Source organism: Sardina pilchardus, chromosome 9, assembly GCF_963854185.1.
Source record: "Sardina pilchardus chromosome 9, fSarPil1.1, whole genome shotgun sequence".
In the NCBI taxonomy this organism is placed as follows: Eukaryota; Metazoa; Chordata; class Actinopteri; order Clupeiformes; family Clupeidae; genus Sardina; species Sardina pilchardus.
The window spans coordinates 2,956,852-2,970,483 of record NC_085002.1 but is presented as its reverse complement, the minus strand read 5'-3'; the positions used below and the strand labels follow the sequence as shown (position 1 = coordinate 2,970,483).

At 51.0% G+C, this 13,632-nt stretch overlaps 1 protein-coding gene across 4 annotated transcripts; it reads right to left on the bottom strand.

Annotated features, from left to right (window-relative positions):
* Positions 1-748: 748 nt before the first annotated feature.
* On the bottom strand, positions 749-12,195 carry dyrk3 (dual specificity tyrosine phosphorylation regulated kinase 3). Of its 4 annotated transcripts, none has more exons than XM_062545259.1 (3): positions 10,716-12,195; positions 9,086-9,201; positions 749-3,598 (listed from the first exon to the last, which is right to left on the bottom strand). In XM_062545259.1, exons 1-3 carry the CDS (start codon positions 10,756-10,758, stop codon positions 1,910-1,912), a joined length of 1,848 nt encoding a protein of 615 aa, XP_062401243.1. In that variant the 5' UTR covers positions 10,759-12,195; the 3' UTR covers positions 749-1,909. The 4 variants fall into 4 exon arrangements, with proteins under 4 accessions (XP_062401243.1, XP_062401245.1, XP_062401246.1 ...); XM_062545261.1 differs by having other exon boundaries at positions 12,044-12,195; XM_062545262.1 differs by having other exon boundaries at positions 12,086-12,185.
* Positions 12,196-13,632: the final 1,437 nt, after the last annotated feature.

Sequence of the window (13,632 nt, the reverse complement as noted above, 5' to 3'; positions counted from 1 at the left end):
AAGAACAGGAGAGAGATCTCTCCGCTCAGCTGCAGGGAACAGAGAGAGTGGGGGATGGGCAACTAGGTCACAGCAAGAGAGACTGCCACTGTCACACACACACTTACACACACTTACACACACACACTCTCATGCAAAACCAACCCAGCAGGAGATACTGGGAGGCTACCCACTATGCCACAATGCGTGCGGACAGACGGCAGGCTAGCAGGCAGGATTTGATTTGGTGCCCACCTGCCCTCACTGGCCCTGGCAAAGTGACCCCCACGAGGAGATGAGGTGGGGGGGGGGGTGGGGGGGGCGTGTCAGTCTGTCTAGCGAGGGGGGAAGTCAGCGGAACGGACAGGAATAACCGACTCTCGGACCGCTTCAGACCCGTTCTGCCGGACTCTCTTGTCGCTTCGCGCAGCAGAGGCACAGACAGCGAGGGCCAGCTGTTACCACGGTTACACATCGCCAATCGGTCACGTTGCCAGGTTGCCAGCAGATGGTTTGGGCGCTAAAGTGGCGCTAGCTTTAGCGCGTCCGTCAGCCCTGTCCATCCGTCCGTCTGTCCTCACATTTCCCAGAGTTCATTGCCTGACCTGACTGCCTCCTTTGCTTGAGCTCGACACATGGGCTGGAGGACACGGGACTCCCCGAAATAACCCCTCCATCCTACCCCCCCACTTACCACCCCCTCCGCTAACTACCCCCACAGGTGGCAGGAAGCCCTACCCCCCGCACCCGCCACCTGCCACCTGCCTTCCTCGCTGAACTCTCTCAGGGCTTGATAGATCACACACACACACACACACACACACACACACACACACACACACACACACACACACACACACACACAGTCTGGTGAGGACCACTAAGAGTTGCGTTGTGGGAACACCATTTAAAAAAAGGACAGAAAAAAGCAGAACATCAGCTTGACGGCCTGATATCTCTCTCTCTTTCTCTCTTACACACACACACACACACACACACACACACACACACACGTGGCTGCTAAGACTAGCTGTGGCCGCCCTGTCCGTCGCTGGCCGCTGCATTGGGGCACGGACGCGCCAGAGACAGGAATAGGTCGTGCCATAACTGCGGCCTGACTCACACTGTAATGCGAGATGCCAGACACACACACGCACACACACACACGGAGCAGGAGAGGGGGGGGGAGGAAGAGAGGATGAGTGTAAGGCTGACTTCATCGCTAGCATTGTGCTACTTAAGATGTACGTTTCACATCACAAACAAAACCTGTGTACTTTGGGCTAGGGGGTGCCTAAAACAAACAAACAAACAAAATAAAAAAACTCCACAGTGGCTGTATCATTTCTCATCAGAGTTCTAGACGTAACACTTCACCTCTCGGATATTAGTAAGCATACGCAAATACTCACAGGGTGCTACTAATTTCAACAGTCTGCTGAGCCCTTAGAAGTTAAAACGGCCGGTCAGCCCTCAGAAGGGCAGACAGACGCGTAGAAGGTGTTTAAAAAAAGTCCAGAGTGGCCGGACTCCAGTAGAAACACTAGTGTGAAAGCCTGCAGGTGTGCAGGCCTGGTGCAGAGAAACGGCTTCCACCCACGTCTAACTCGACAGCACTCAATTCCGGAGACAGGTGTAGAAAAACAACAACCCTTAAAAACGCACAAACCTTTACAAAGGCAGTAAGATGAAAACAAAACACAGCATTGATGAAATTTAGTATAAAACTTTTTTTTTTTTTTTTTTTGTATCATGTCATGTCCATTTTTTTCTTTTTTGCTTGCTTTTAAAACCGTTGAGTGGTGTTAACCACTCAAACCGTAGAAAACAAAAAGAAAACAAAAACAAAAAAAAGTCTAAAAACCAACACTACAAATCAAGTTCATGTCCCTGAAGGGGGGGTTGGGGAGTGGGGGGGTTTGGGTCAACTCTACGAGACGAGTTTGGGGAGCACAGTGCGTAGAGGTATACTGCCGCCCGAGTCGCCCATCATGGTGGTCCGCAGTTTGTTGTTGGCGGGCGCGATGGAGGGGGGCACCTTGCCCATGATGCTGGGGAACGACGTGCTGTGCTCCGTCACCCGCTTGGGCACCAGGGGCTTCTCGACGCCCCCCACGCCGCCCGAGGTGGGCACGGGCTTGGGCAGCCGCTTGTAGAGCCAGGGGTGGCGCATGGCCTGCATGGGCGTCATGCGCGTGGCCGGGTCCCAGTCCAGACACTTCTTCAGGAAGTCGATGAAGGTCGGGTCGTCGCAGCCCTTGAGCGCGGTCGACCACTCCTTGCTGCCCGGCGGGCCGCGCATCTTGCCGCGGCGCGAGCGCGTCCCGTTGAGCACCACGGCGCCGTTGGCGAGCGTGCTGGCCGTGCAGTAGCGCGGGTGCCCCTTGGAGTTGACGAAGTTCTTGGCGCGCTTGGACTGCTCCAGGAGCCTCGGCGGCGGCATGCCCAGGACCTCCATCATGCAGGCCAGCTGGTCGCCCTCGTCCTCGCCGGGGAACAGCGGGTAGCCCGTCAGCAGCTCCGCCAGGATGCAGCCGAAGCTCCACATGTCGATGGGCATGCCGTAGCGGGAGCCCAGGATGACCTCGGGCGCCCGGTAGAAGCGCGACTGGATGTAGGTGTAGACGCGCTGGTGGTCGAAGCAGCTGGAGCCGAAGTCGATGACCTTGATGCCGCTGCGCCCCTGCTGCTTGAGCAGGATGTTCTCGGGCTTGAGGTCGCAGTGGATGATCTTGTTGCGGTGCAGCGCCTCCAGGCACTGCAGGATGGAGTGGGCGAACTTGCGCACCAGCGGCAGGCTGAAGCCCTGGAACTTGTTGCGCTTGATGAGCTCGTACAGGTTCATGCTGAGGAGTTCGAAGGTCATGCAGATGTGGTTGCGGAAGGTGAAGTGCTCCAGCATGTGCACCACATTGAGGCCGCCCGTCTTGTCCTGCTTGCGCAGGTGCTCCAGGATGCGGATCTCCTCGGCCGCCTGCCGGTGGAAGCGCTTCTCGTTGCGCACCATCTTCAGCGCCAGGTGCTGGTGCAGCTTGTGGTCGTACACCTTCGCCACCTGCCCGAAGCTGCCCTTGCCGATGACCTTGAGGAACTCGTAGCGGTAGGCCAGGTGGTCGTGCGGCACGTGGATGTAGCCGCCCTGGTCGTCGTCGTAGCCGCTGTTGTTGGAGCCGCCCGCCACGCTCTGGATCTTCTTGGCGTTGGGCCCCAGGAAGTAGACGTCGGCGAAGGAGTGGATCTCCTGCTGCTCCAGGGCCGTCAGCTGCGGCCGGTACTGCTTGAGCGCCTGCTCGGGGGTGAGCGAGCCCGCGGGGGGCTTCGCGGAGGAGGCCTTGGTGGCGGCGGCCGAGGAGGAGGTGGTGGTGGTGGTGGTGGTTTCGGTGGACTTGGCCGAGCCGTTGCTGTCCACGCTGCGCTCCTTGGAGAGCGTCGGCTGGCTCTTCACGGCCACCGGGACCGGGACCCCGTTGCCCAGGGTGACGCCGTTGGTGGCGGGGAGCCCGTTGGACTGCGTGAGGCCGTTGAGCTTGCGGTTGTAGGCGTCCTCGTAGAGATACTTCACCTTCATCTGAGCCGTGCGGACACCATGGTGGTCCTTCATCATGGGCTTGTTCACAGTCTGGACACACACAACAAAAGAACACACAGAGACCGTTAGCACACACACACCATGGTGGTCCTTCATCATGGGCTTATTCACAGTCTGGACACACAACACACACACACACACACACAGAGACCGTTAGCACACATTCACCTGCCATTTACAGTTACAGCTATGGTGCTTAGTAGGTTTGAAATGTGCTATAGAATCAAAATGACTTACTCACTATTTACATTACTAAGTGAAACAATGAAGATTAACACCTTGTCCTATAGACCAGTTTAAACAAGTTAAACAAGTCATAATGGCCAACACACACACACGCAGCAATTCCATACATTATGATGCTTCTCTGTGGTGTTGTGCAAGTGTGTGTGGTAAGTGCTGATAGATTGAGTGAGTGTTATATAAAGTGTGTTTCCAAGAGCGACTAGCGACAAGCCTCCAGTCTCCATACAGCGCAGGGTGTGGCCAGCACAGCGGCATATCACACTCCACTCTCACTTCTCACTTCAGTACAGAACCACACACACACACACACACACACACACACACACACTTCTCACTTCACTACGGAGGTATTTAGTACCACACTGAAGACAGGCGCACAACACTCTGGGAGCGTGTGATTCCCTGTGAGTACACCTGGTATGTGTGTGTGTGTGTGTGTGTGTGTGTGTGTGTATATAAACACTTCATGTTAATGTCAGAGCTGTATTGGTTGTTATAAGAGTGCACAGTATGGGGTTGTGGGGTTGGTCTCAGACTCACTCACACACACACACACTCGGGGGGCATAGACTCATTACAGAGGAGATGGGGCCGAAGGGAGATGGGCAGTCCAGTGCCTGTATTACCGTTGGCATGGATACAGTGTCGCCATGCCAGCCATTGATTAGCAGCAGGTGACCGGGGCTTAATCAGGCCACGTGCAGGTGATCAATACTCGGCACATGCAACACTGTAATAACCAGGAAGCCCTCTCTGCTCCACACACACACACACACACACACACACACATTTATTCATTTGAATTATTCATATTCAGACACATATTCTGACACACAGACACGCACAAATATACACAAACAAAGGGACAGACACACACACACACACACACAGACACACACACACACACACACACACACAGCACGGCTCCTGCTCAGCTGGGTGGAGGCTTCTCTGAGGGGGGGCTGGTGTAGCCGTGGGTGATAAGGGGAGGAGGGGGGGGCAGACAAGCAGGGATGACAAACTGGTGGAACAGGATGTTCTTCCTCTGAACGCATGAAGCCTGAGGGCCGACCAACGCTACACACACACACACACACACACAACAGGGAACAACCAACGCTACACGGGAGTGAGACTGATGACATAAAGAAACAGCCATCACATAGCACTGTTTACCTCCACACACACACACACACACACACACACACACACACACACACACACACACACACACACACACACACACACACACACACACACACACACACACACACACACACACACACACACACACACACACACACACACACACACACACACACACACACACACACACACACACACACACACACACACACACACACACACACACACACACACACACACACACACACACACACACACACACACACACAACAGGGCCAGAGAGAACACAGACGAAACTGGTCCTGAATTGCTAATGGAAAGAAACTAACTCTCTCTCTCCGTCTCTCTCTCCGTCTCTCTCAAAGATTACAGGGTAGAGACGGAGATTTATATTTACAGCAACTTAACATGCCAAGGAAACACAGACACTACCCACAGAATCAGAGCTGGGAGAGGAATAACACACATGCGGAATGTACACACACATGTATGTGTGTGTGTGTGTGTGTGTGTGTGTGTGTGTGTGGCTAATCCATTATCTAGCCAGTGTTATCCTGCCAAATGTTTAAATTAGCCCAAGCTGCCCAATCCTGTTAGCAGGACAATGGGCCCCACAGCTGATAGAGCCCAGTGTCAAAACGAGGACACGTGCAGGAAAAGGAGGTCAGCTCGATACAACAGCACCACCAACACCAACACCAGGGTTCAGCTCAGCTCAGTTCAGTTCAGTTTATTTCTTTGTCCCAAAATGGGCAATTTGATTGCAGACAGGATCACATACCACACAACAATAGACACAACATATTACAATACAAACACAAATACACAAAAATAATAATTTAGTTAAGATAGACGGGGACGGAGAGAGAGAGAGAGAGAGAGAGAGAGAGAGAGAGAGAGAGAGCGAGCAAGAGAGAGAGAGAGACCACCATGAACACCAGGGGGGGGGGGGGGAGAAGAGAGTAGAAGAGGAATGAGGAGAGAAGAGAAGAGAAGAGAAGGAGAGGAGAGGAAGAGGAGATGGAGGTGAGGAGAGGAGGTGAAGAGAAGAGGCCAGAACCAAAACACCAAAATAGAACCCTATATGTGCCCAGAAACGGGATTCCACAGGGGCCGCCAGCCAAATAGATCAGCCGTCTCGGCCCGTTTGGGCTCGTCTCCACACACACACACACACACACGCACACACACATACACGCACACACACACGCACACACACACACACACACTTGGTCATCATCATCCCCGCAGCACCGTCAAACCAAACGGGTTGTGTGGAGATCAGAGGGCTCATGCTCTCGCAGTTTTAACACTGCGCCACACACACACACACACACATACAGGATTAGCAGATTTCTCTTAATTCCGTGTGTGTGTGTGTGTGTTGTTTTGGCTGCTCTGGAGAAGAGGCTGAAGGCTGACTGAGGGGCAATTAAAACATGCACTACTTGGAAACTTGTAACACTAAATGTGCTACTTTACTTGTGTCTGCAATAGAGAATAAATATCAACACACTCACACACACACACACACACGCTAATCAAGGCTGCAGGGGCATGGTCCACTGCGCTGCGGCGAGATTACTTATTGAGTGTGCGGCGGTCAGCACACACACACACACACACACAAACACACACACACTCCACAGCTCCACTAGGCTGCTCCCAGCCAGAGCCAACGCTGCAGCAGCACACCGCTCAGCCATACGTCAACCGGCTAGCGCACACACACACTCACACACTCCAGCGCACGCTCACACACTCACACACTCCGATACATCAACCGGCCAGCGCACCCTCACACACTCCGTAATGACGGCCATCCATCACGCTGAGGGGACAGGGACGAGACGGGACGGGACTGGGTGGGGCGCGCGTGTGTGTGTGTGTGTGTGGACGAGGCGGGGCGGGGCGGGGTGGGGTGGGGAAGCATGGGGTCACTGTTACGCAATAGTCCAAGGAGCTGGACGGAGAGAGGAGTCAATGAGACAGGCAAGGAGGCTCCCAAAGGAGGCGTAAAGGAGGAATATGGGGACGCAGCTCCTAAAGGAGGCCTAAAGGAGGCGTATGGGGGCGCAGCTCCTAAAGGAGGCGCATGGGGACGCAGCTCCTAAAGGAGGCGTAAAGGAGGCGTATGGGGACGCAGCTCCTAAAGGAGGCGTATGGGGATGCAGCTCCTAAAGGAGGCGTAAAGGAGGCGTATGGGGATGCAGCTCCTAAAGGAGGCCTAAAGGAGGCGTATGGGGGCGCAGCTCCTAAAGGAGGCGCATGGGGACGCAGCTCCTAAAGGAGGCGTATGGGGACGCAGCTCCTAAAGGAGGCGTAAAGGAGGCGCATGGGGACGCAGCTCCTAAAGGAGGCGTATGGGGGCGCAGCTCCTAAAGGAGGCGTATGGGGGCGCAGCTCCTAAAGGAGGCGCATGGGGACGCAGCTCCTAAAGGAGGCGTATGGGGGCGCAACTCCTAAAGGAAACGTATGGGGACGCAGCTCCTAAAGGAGGCGTAAAGGAGGCGCATGGGGGCGCAGCTCCTAAAGGAGGCGTAAAGGAGGCGCATGGGGGCGCAGCTCCTAAAGGAGGCGCATGGGGACGCAGCTCCTAAAGGAGGCGTATGGGGGCGCAGCTCCTAAAGGAGGCGTAAAGGAGGCGTATGGGGGCGCAGCTCCTACAGGAGGCGCAAAGGAGGCGTATGGGGGCGCAGCTCCTAAAGGAGGCGTAAAGGAGGCGTATGGGGGCGCAGCTCCTACAGGAGGCGCAAAGGAGGCGTATGGGGGCGCAGCTCCTACAGGAGAGGTGTGATGTGTACATGGCTGCCTTACCCACCGCACAGCACAGCAGGGGGGGTTTAAATAAGGAGAGGATGTGGAAGCGGCCAGCACAGACCCACTTGTGTGTGTGTGTGTGTGTGTGTGTGTGTCTCGTGTGTGTGTGTGTGGTATGCGTGTGCGTGTGTGTGTGTGTGTGTGTGTGTGTGTGTGTGTGTGTGTGTGTGTCTTGTGTGTGTGTGTGTGTGTGTGTGTGTGTGTGTGTGTGTGTGTGTGGTATGCGTGTGTGTGTGTGTGTGTAATATGTGTGTGTGTCGTGTGTATGTGCCCGGCCCCTATAAAACCACCAGCAACAGACACATGCCAAAGGAATGACGAGTGAGAGCAAGCCACAACTTGACACAATCAGACAAAAACACACACACAAACACCACACACACACACACACACACACACTAAGACAAACAAAACACACACACACAAACACCACATACACACACACACACACACACACAAACACAAAGACAAACAAAACACACACACACAAGTAACACACAAACACTCAACAACACACGAAAACACAAGCCCGACAACACACATCACACACACAAACTAAGAAATGCATATGAAAAGCAATGCGGGCGTGACTGGGGAAATGACAAATGGCATACACAACTGTGAGTGTGTGTGTGTGTGTGTGTGTGTGTGTGTGTGTGTGTGTGTATGCACGGGTAGTGTGCATGCCTATCGTCCTAGAGCACAGAGCCACAGGAATGACAACTGTGTCATTCTCAGTGCCAAGGCAGAAAGGCAGAACCCATGCATGCAAACAAACACACACACACACACACACACACACACACGTCTCATTTGTTACTGGGTCAGATTTTCAACTCCACTTACTCCCAACAATCTATTGAGCAGCACCTCCTGCTCGACTGACTGGCCCCATGGGGAAACCGGTCTAGTGGACACCTCTCAACACACACACACACACACACACACACACACACACACACACACACGGCCTGGAGAGGTGCCATGTGCGGCTGACCTCTAGGATGTCCCAGTTGGAGAGGGACGCAGAGCACTGGGGTGGAAAGTGTGTGTGTGTGTACTTGTAGAGTGTCTGGGTTGGGAAGCCGCGCGTGTGTGTGTGTGTGTGTGTGTGTGTGTGTGTGTGTGTATACCTGCAAAGTGTCTGTGCTGGGAAGCCGTGTTTGAGAGACAGAGTGTGAGTGTGTGTGTGTAAGTTTACTTATGAAGCAAAAACATACCTAAGAGGACATCGGCACAACCACATGAAATGTCTAAGTGGATATCATGTGAGCAGTGTGTGTGTGTGTGTGTGTGTGTACTTACGGAGTGTTTGGGGAGCGGAGGGAGTCCGGCGGGGCTGTGTCCGTTGATGTCGGCGTCCTCGTTCAGGATGTGGTCGGTGCGCATGTACGAGTCATAGAGGCCGTCCCCATGTCTGGCTGCGTGGTGGAGGAAAAACAGGGGCATTCAGATCAGATCAGAGGCCCGTCCAATCACATCCACCGGGAGCAAGGCAAATGAAAACACTAACAAAAACCCCGCAACGAAAAACAAAAACAAAACAAAACCAGATCGATCGGAGCAACGAAAAAAAAGCACACAGGTGTGTGTGTGTGTGTGTGTGGTCAGGTATCCATGTCTGTCCAAGAGACGTCCTCTCCTGAGCTGCACAAGTGTGTGACTGACCGAAAGAGTGAATGAGCTAAGTGTGTGAGTGTGTGTCCTTGCCCTATCCGAGCGACTGGCTGAAGTGAGCAGCTGGAGGCTCAAGCAGCTTTATGAAAGCCGCAGGGGGCAGCGCAACAGCGCAGCAGGTGCGTACGTCACAGACCAGGCTGCTCACCCCTCCATGCCAACAGCGACAGACTCTCAAGAAGGGGATGTGCCCACAAAAGAAGCCCTGCCTGCCTGCCAGCCCTGCACACACACACACACACACACACACACACACACACACACACACTTCCCTGCTCTGCACTTCACACACTGCCCACTGCTCATTAACGCTACTCAGTCTGTGTGAGAGAAAATGAGTAACGCTACTGTTGCTGCTGCTGAACTCATAACCCAGTCCCCGAGAGAGAGAGAGAGAGAGGGGTAGAGAGAGAAAAGAGAGAGAGAAAAGAGAGAGAGAAGAGAGTTGCATATACAGTACAGTGAATTAGCCACCCATCAGAATGCAATAGGTTTCATAGGAGGACAGTCATAGACTGTTTTCAGTAGCTTCCCAAACAGCTTAGATGCTTCCATGACATGCATTCTATCTGTATGATTATGTAATGCGTTGTCACTGCATATTACCTAATACAGGTAAATACATTTCAAGACGATTGCATGAAGAGATTTGCCCAGTGAAGACAGCTGGCGGTTCTGTCAGGTAAGTGGGATAAAGATTACGCGTCTTAATACAGGACGTACCCCTGGACAGTGTTCCGTTCATAATCATAAACAGATTCATACACACATGCACTTGCACACACTCACGCAGAACTGCTGACAAAGGATTGACGGCTTCTCCACTGTCCGCGCTGCACCTGATTGAGTTCGACGAGCACACGTCAACACAGTCGGGCAAGAGACGTGGAAATGTCTCTGAACTTTCTGTTTGTTTTGTTTACGTTTGCCCACCACCAAGTAGCTTAGCATGCCAACAAGGCTGTGATTGTGACATCACAATCGGCCGAATGTTAATCGCCAGCGGTGGGTCTGGCCCGAGGGCTTGGGCACAACCAGTGTTCGGACTCGCGCAGAGTGCAGCCGGACAGGACAGACTAGCTTTGTTTATGTCTCTTAACACCCCAAAGTACCACTCACAACAGTAGCAACAGCCAGAAGGGACTCAAAAGGGACACTCAACAATAGTCGTGTAACAAGGCAACCAGGCAAAGTTGTCGCATGCAGGCTAGAAAATGGTGACAATAAATAAACGAGTTGACACAGAGGATGACGTTACCTGCCGTAATGGGACCGTCTGGCTTTCTGCTTAATATCATCATGGCTGCAGTTTGGCATACAACCCAGCATCAAAATAGGTCCAGGATAAAAATGATGATGGGGAAAGGGATTCAAGTGAAAACTAATTAGAAAACTGATGCGATGTGTTCAGAGGATGAGAGTCCATTTGGATGTTGTGCAAATACAGTTCGTGTTCTTCTTTACAGACTGAAGAAACTTTATGGGTATGTTCTGACGAAAAAAACATCCCATTAAATGATTGACTGTTCGTTTACAGCAGCAAACTAGCGATGTCCAGTTTCCTCGTTCGCAGAATTTGCATGATCCGTTGATGCAGGTCTTCAGATAAGCCCGAGGGTTCAGATTGAATAAACGGCTTGTTGTTGAGTTGTTTTCCAAACCGTCAAGGTGAACAAATCAAAGTAAATTCACCACTGTTTGCCACTTGTGTCACGCATTGACAATTAACTATAACCGCTCACGTTATCAACTACATCACAGTCTTCACCAAATCTGGTTACTTTTAGTGTTTATGAAATAACTAAGTTTGACCTATCAAGTAATGGAGGACGTGGGGGAGCAGTTCAAGGCACTAAGTGGTCTGTGAAAGCTCAATTCCTATTAAATAATGCAGCCCTCATCCAGCTAAATGCTTACTGGCAACTTCATAAGCACAAGAGTTATTCCCGGGCACTTCGCTTCGATGCCAACAGTGGTCGACTTGATATCACATCCAGATCAATGTTATTTAGCTATTGTAAATTAGCTGTTAATTAGCAATAAAGCTACAACTGTAGAAATTAACCAGCTAAGTTAGTTAACTTATTTTCTTCGAGGTCAGTCAGCTCACGTTAGTTATTATGGCTACTTATTTCCCTGAGGGTTTTCTTAGAATGTCCGCTTTGTTTTCCACAACTTTGCCAACACGGTTCCATGGACAAGAGATCAGTTTCCGTCAACTAGCAGCTGTACAAAAACACTCGTCCACAAAAGCACCGCTCCTTAAGGCAAAACTAGTTGAAGTCCAAGAATTACAACGTTGTCGACCCCCTGTACCCCGTGCCTCTCTCTGCTTGTGGATTGTTTTATCAGTCCACAGAACCATCCCAACAAGGCAGAGTAGTTGACAGCAAATTCCAAGGGAAATCAGTTTTTCTGGTTAGCTTGATAGCTAGCTCAGTGCTAGACTCTAGACCAGACAGTTAGCTAGCCAGCTGCTGCTAACTAGCTTGTTAGCAAGGATAGCTACTAGCTAGCAAAATAGTCGTCCGTGCTCAGGACTGTTTAAGCGACTTATTATTGCTGGATAGGCCAATCTCAACTCACGACATTGCGTCCAGAGAGGGTGAAGAACCGTGAGAGCCTTACGCAGATGCCTTCAGAATTCGTTTCAGCAATAAACCGAGCCTTCTCAGTCCGTCGTCTCGATAGCATCGGTCCACATCAATTTGATTCCTTTGCTCGTTGCTAAGAGCGTCTTCTGTTGGCTTCGCGTCGCGTCATCAGCCTGGAAAGTGGGGGACGGCAGCATTATGCCGGCCGATAGGGCGTGGTGTGTGTGTGGTGTGTAGATGCCATGAAGGCTCAGCATTGCTAACACAAATGTACTGGGGTGCGTTTCCCGAAAGCATCGTAAGCCTACGATGATCGTAAAGTCCCTCTTACGACCGTCTTAAGATTTGCCGACTGTTTCCCGAAACCATCGTAGCTTAAGAGCATCGTGAAAACACTCGTAGATCTACGAGTGATCCAGAGTTCTCGTTACTGCCTAAGAGCGTCGTAACGCTATGCCTCAGTGGAGTCACCAGCAGGATATGCAGGGGGATTACAACTAAGAATATAATGATCCAACTTACGTTACCATTCTTTATTGTAAATTTACTTGTGATGATTCAGATTTTAGCGTGCAAAATAGCATTCATTCAATGGACATAATGTTATTAAAACCGGACAAGAATAGCCTACAAGTTATGAAAGGAGACGTTGCCAGAAAAGTTTGCCATTATCTTTTTGTGTAGCCTTTTATTTATTTATTTATTTTATTAGGCTTATGAGATAAAAACAGAGAAAGGAATATGTGACAATAGTCTGTTCTGCGTCAAAATCTAAGCCTATAGGCTATGTTATTTAAGCCTACACATTTCCTCATTTTCTTATCAACCTCTTTATTCAAACGTCTGCCTAAGTGACACGAAACATTATTGCACAGGCAGCACACCGTGCTCTCACAAGTAGGTTAGCAAAGAACTCGCATAAACGATGTAGGAGTAAGCTAGCCGAAGCCTAATATACATTATACATATCTTCCAACAAACATAAAAACGGGGCAACAATCTAATGTTAAATAATACAAAAGTATGTATGCGTGTGGTATATGGCCTAGGCTAATTGGAATGCTTACATGCAGATGTCAAAGGTTTTCTATTTTCGTATTGATGTTAATTAATGTATAGATCCGAAGTTCAGACGGTGGCTTAGCTATGACGTGCAGTCACCTGATATCACCATCAAATTAGGGGATATTTCAGAACTTTTATTGTGGACAGCTCCCTTAAGAGCATCGTAAGAGCAGTGCACGCGCGTTCACGCTACGAGCATGTTCGGGAAACAGTCGGCAAATCCTAACGATCGATCTTAAGATGAATCGCAGAAAACCCTCGTAAGAGTGTCTATCCATCGTTATCGGGAAACGCACCCCTGGCCCAGACATTCTCTCGGTCCATTTGTTTGACCTGTTGTGAGGATCTTTTCCTACTGGGAAAAGTCAAGGCTTTAGTGTTGTCTCTCATGAAGTTAAGCATAATATAATAAAGCTTTATACACTTAAGGCATTGTTTTTTGTTTTGTTTTTGTTTTTGTTTTTCATGCATTCATAGTGCTGACTGGTCCCATTTAAAACCTTTTGCAATTCTACT

What these genes read in the sequence shown, in the direction of transcription:
- dyrk3 (XM_062545259.1), bottom strand. Translation starts at nt 10,758, where the DNA reads ATGATGATATTAAGCAGAAAGCCAGACGGTCCCATTACGGCAG. An exon ending in AGACGGTCCCATTACGGCAG is followed by an intron (nt 9,202 to 10,715) that starts GTAACGTCATCC and finishes TCCACCACGCAG; the next exon opens with CCAGACATGGGGACGGCCTC. An exon ending in CTCCGCTCCCCAAACACTCC is followed by an intron (nt 3,599 to 9,085) that starts GTAAGTACACAC and finishes GTGTGTGTCCAG; the next exon opens with ACTGTGAACAAGCCCATGAT.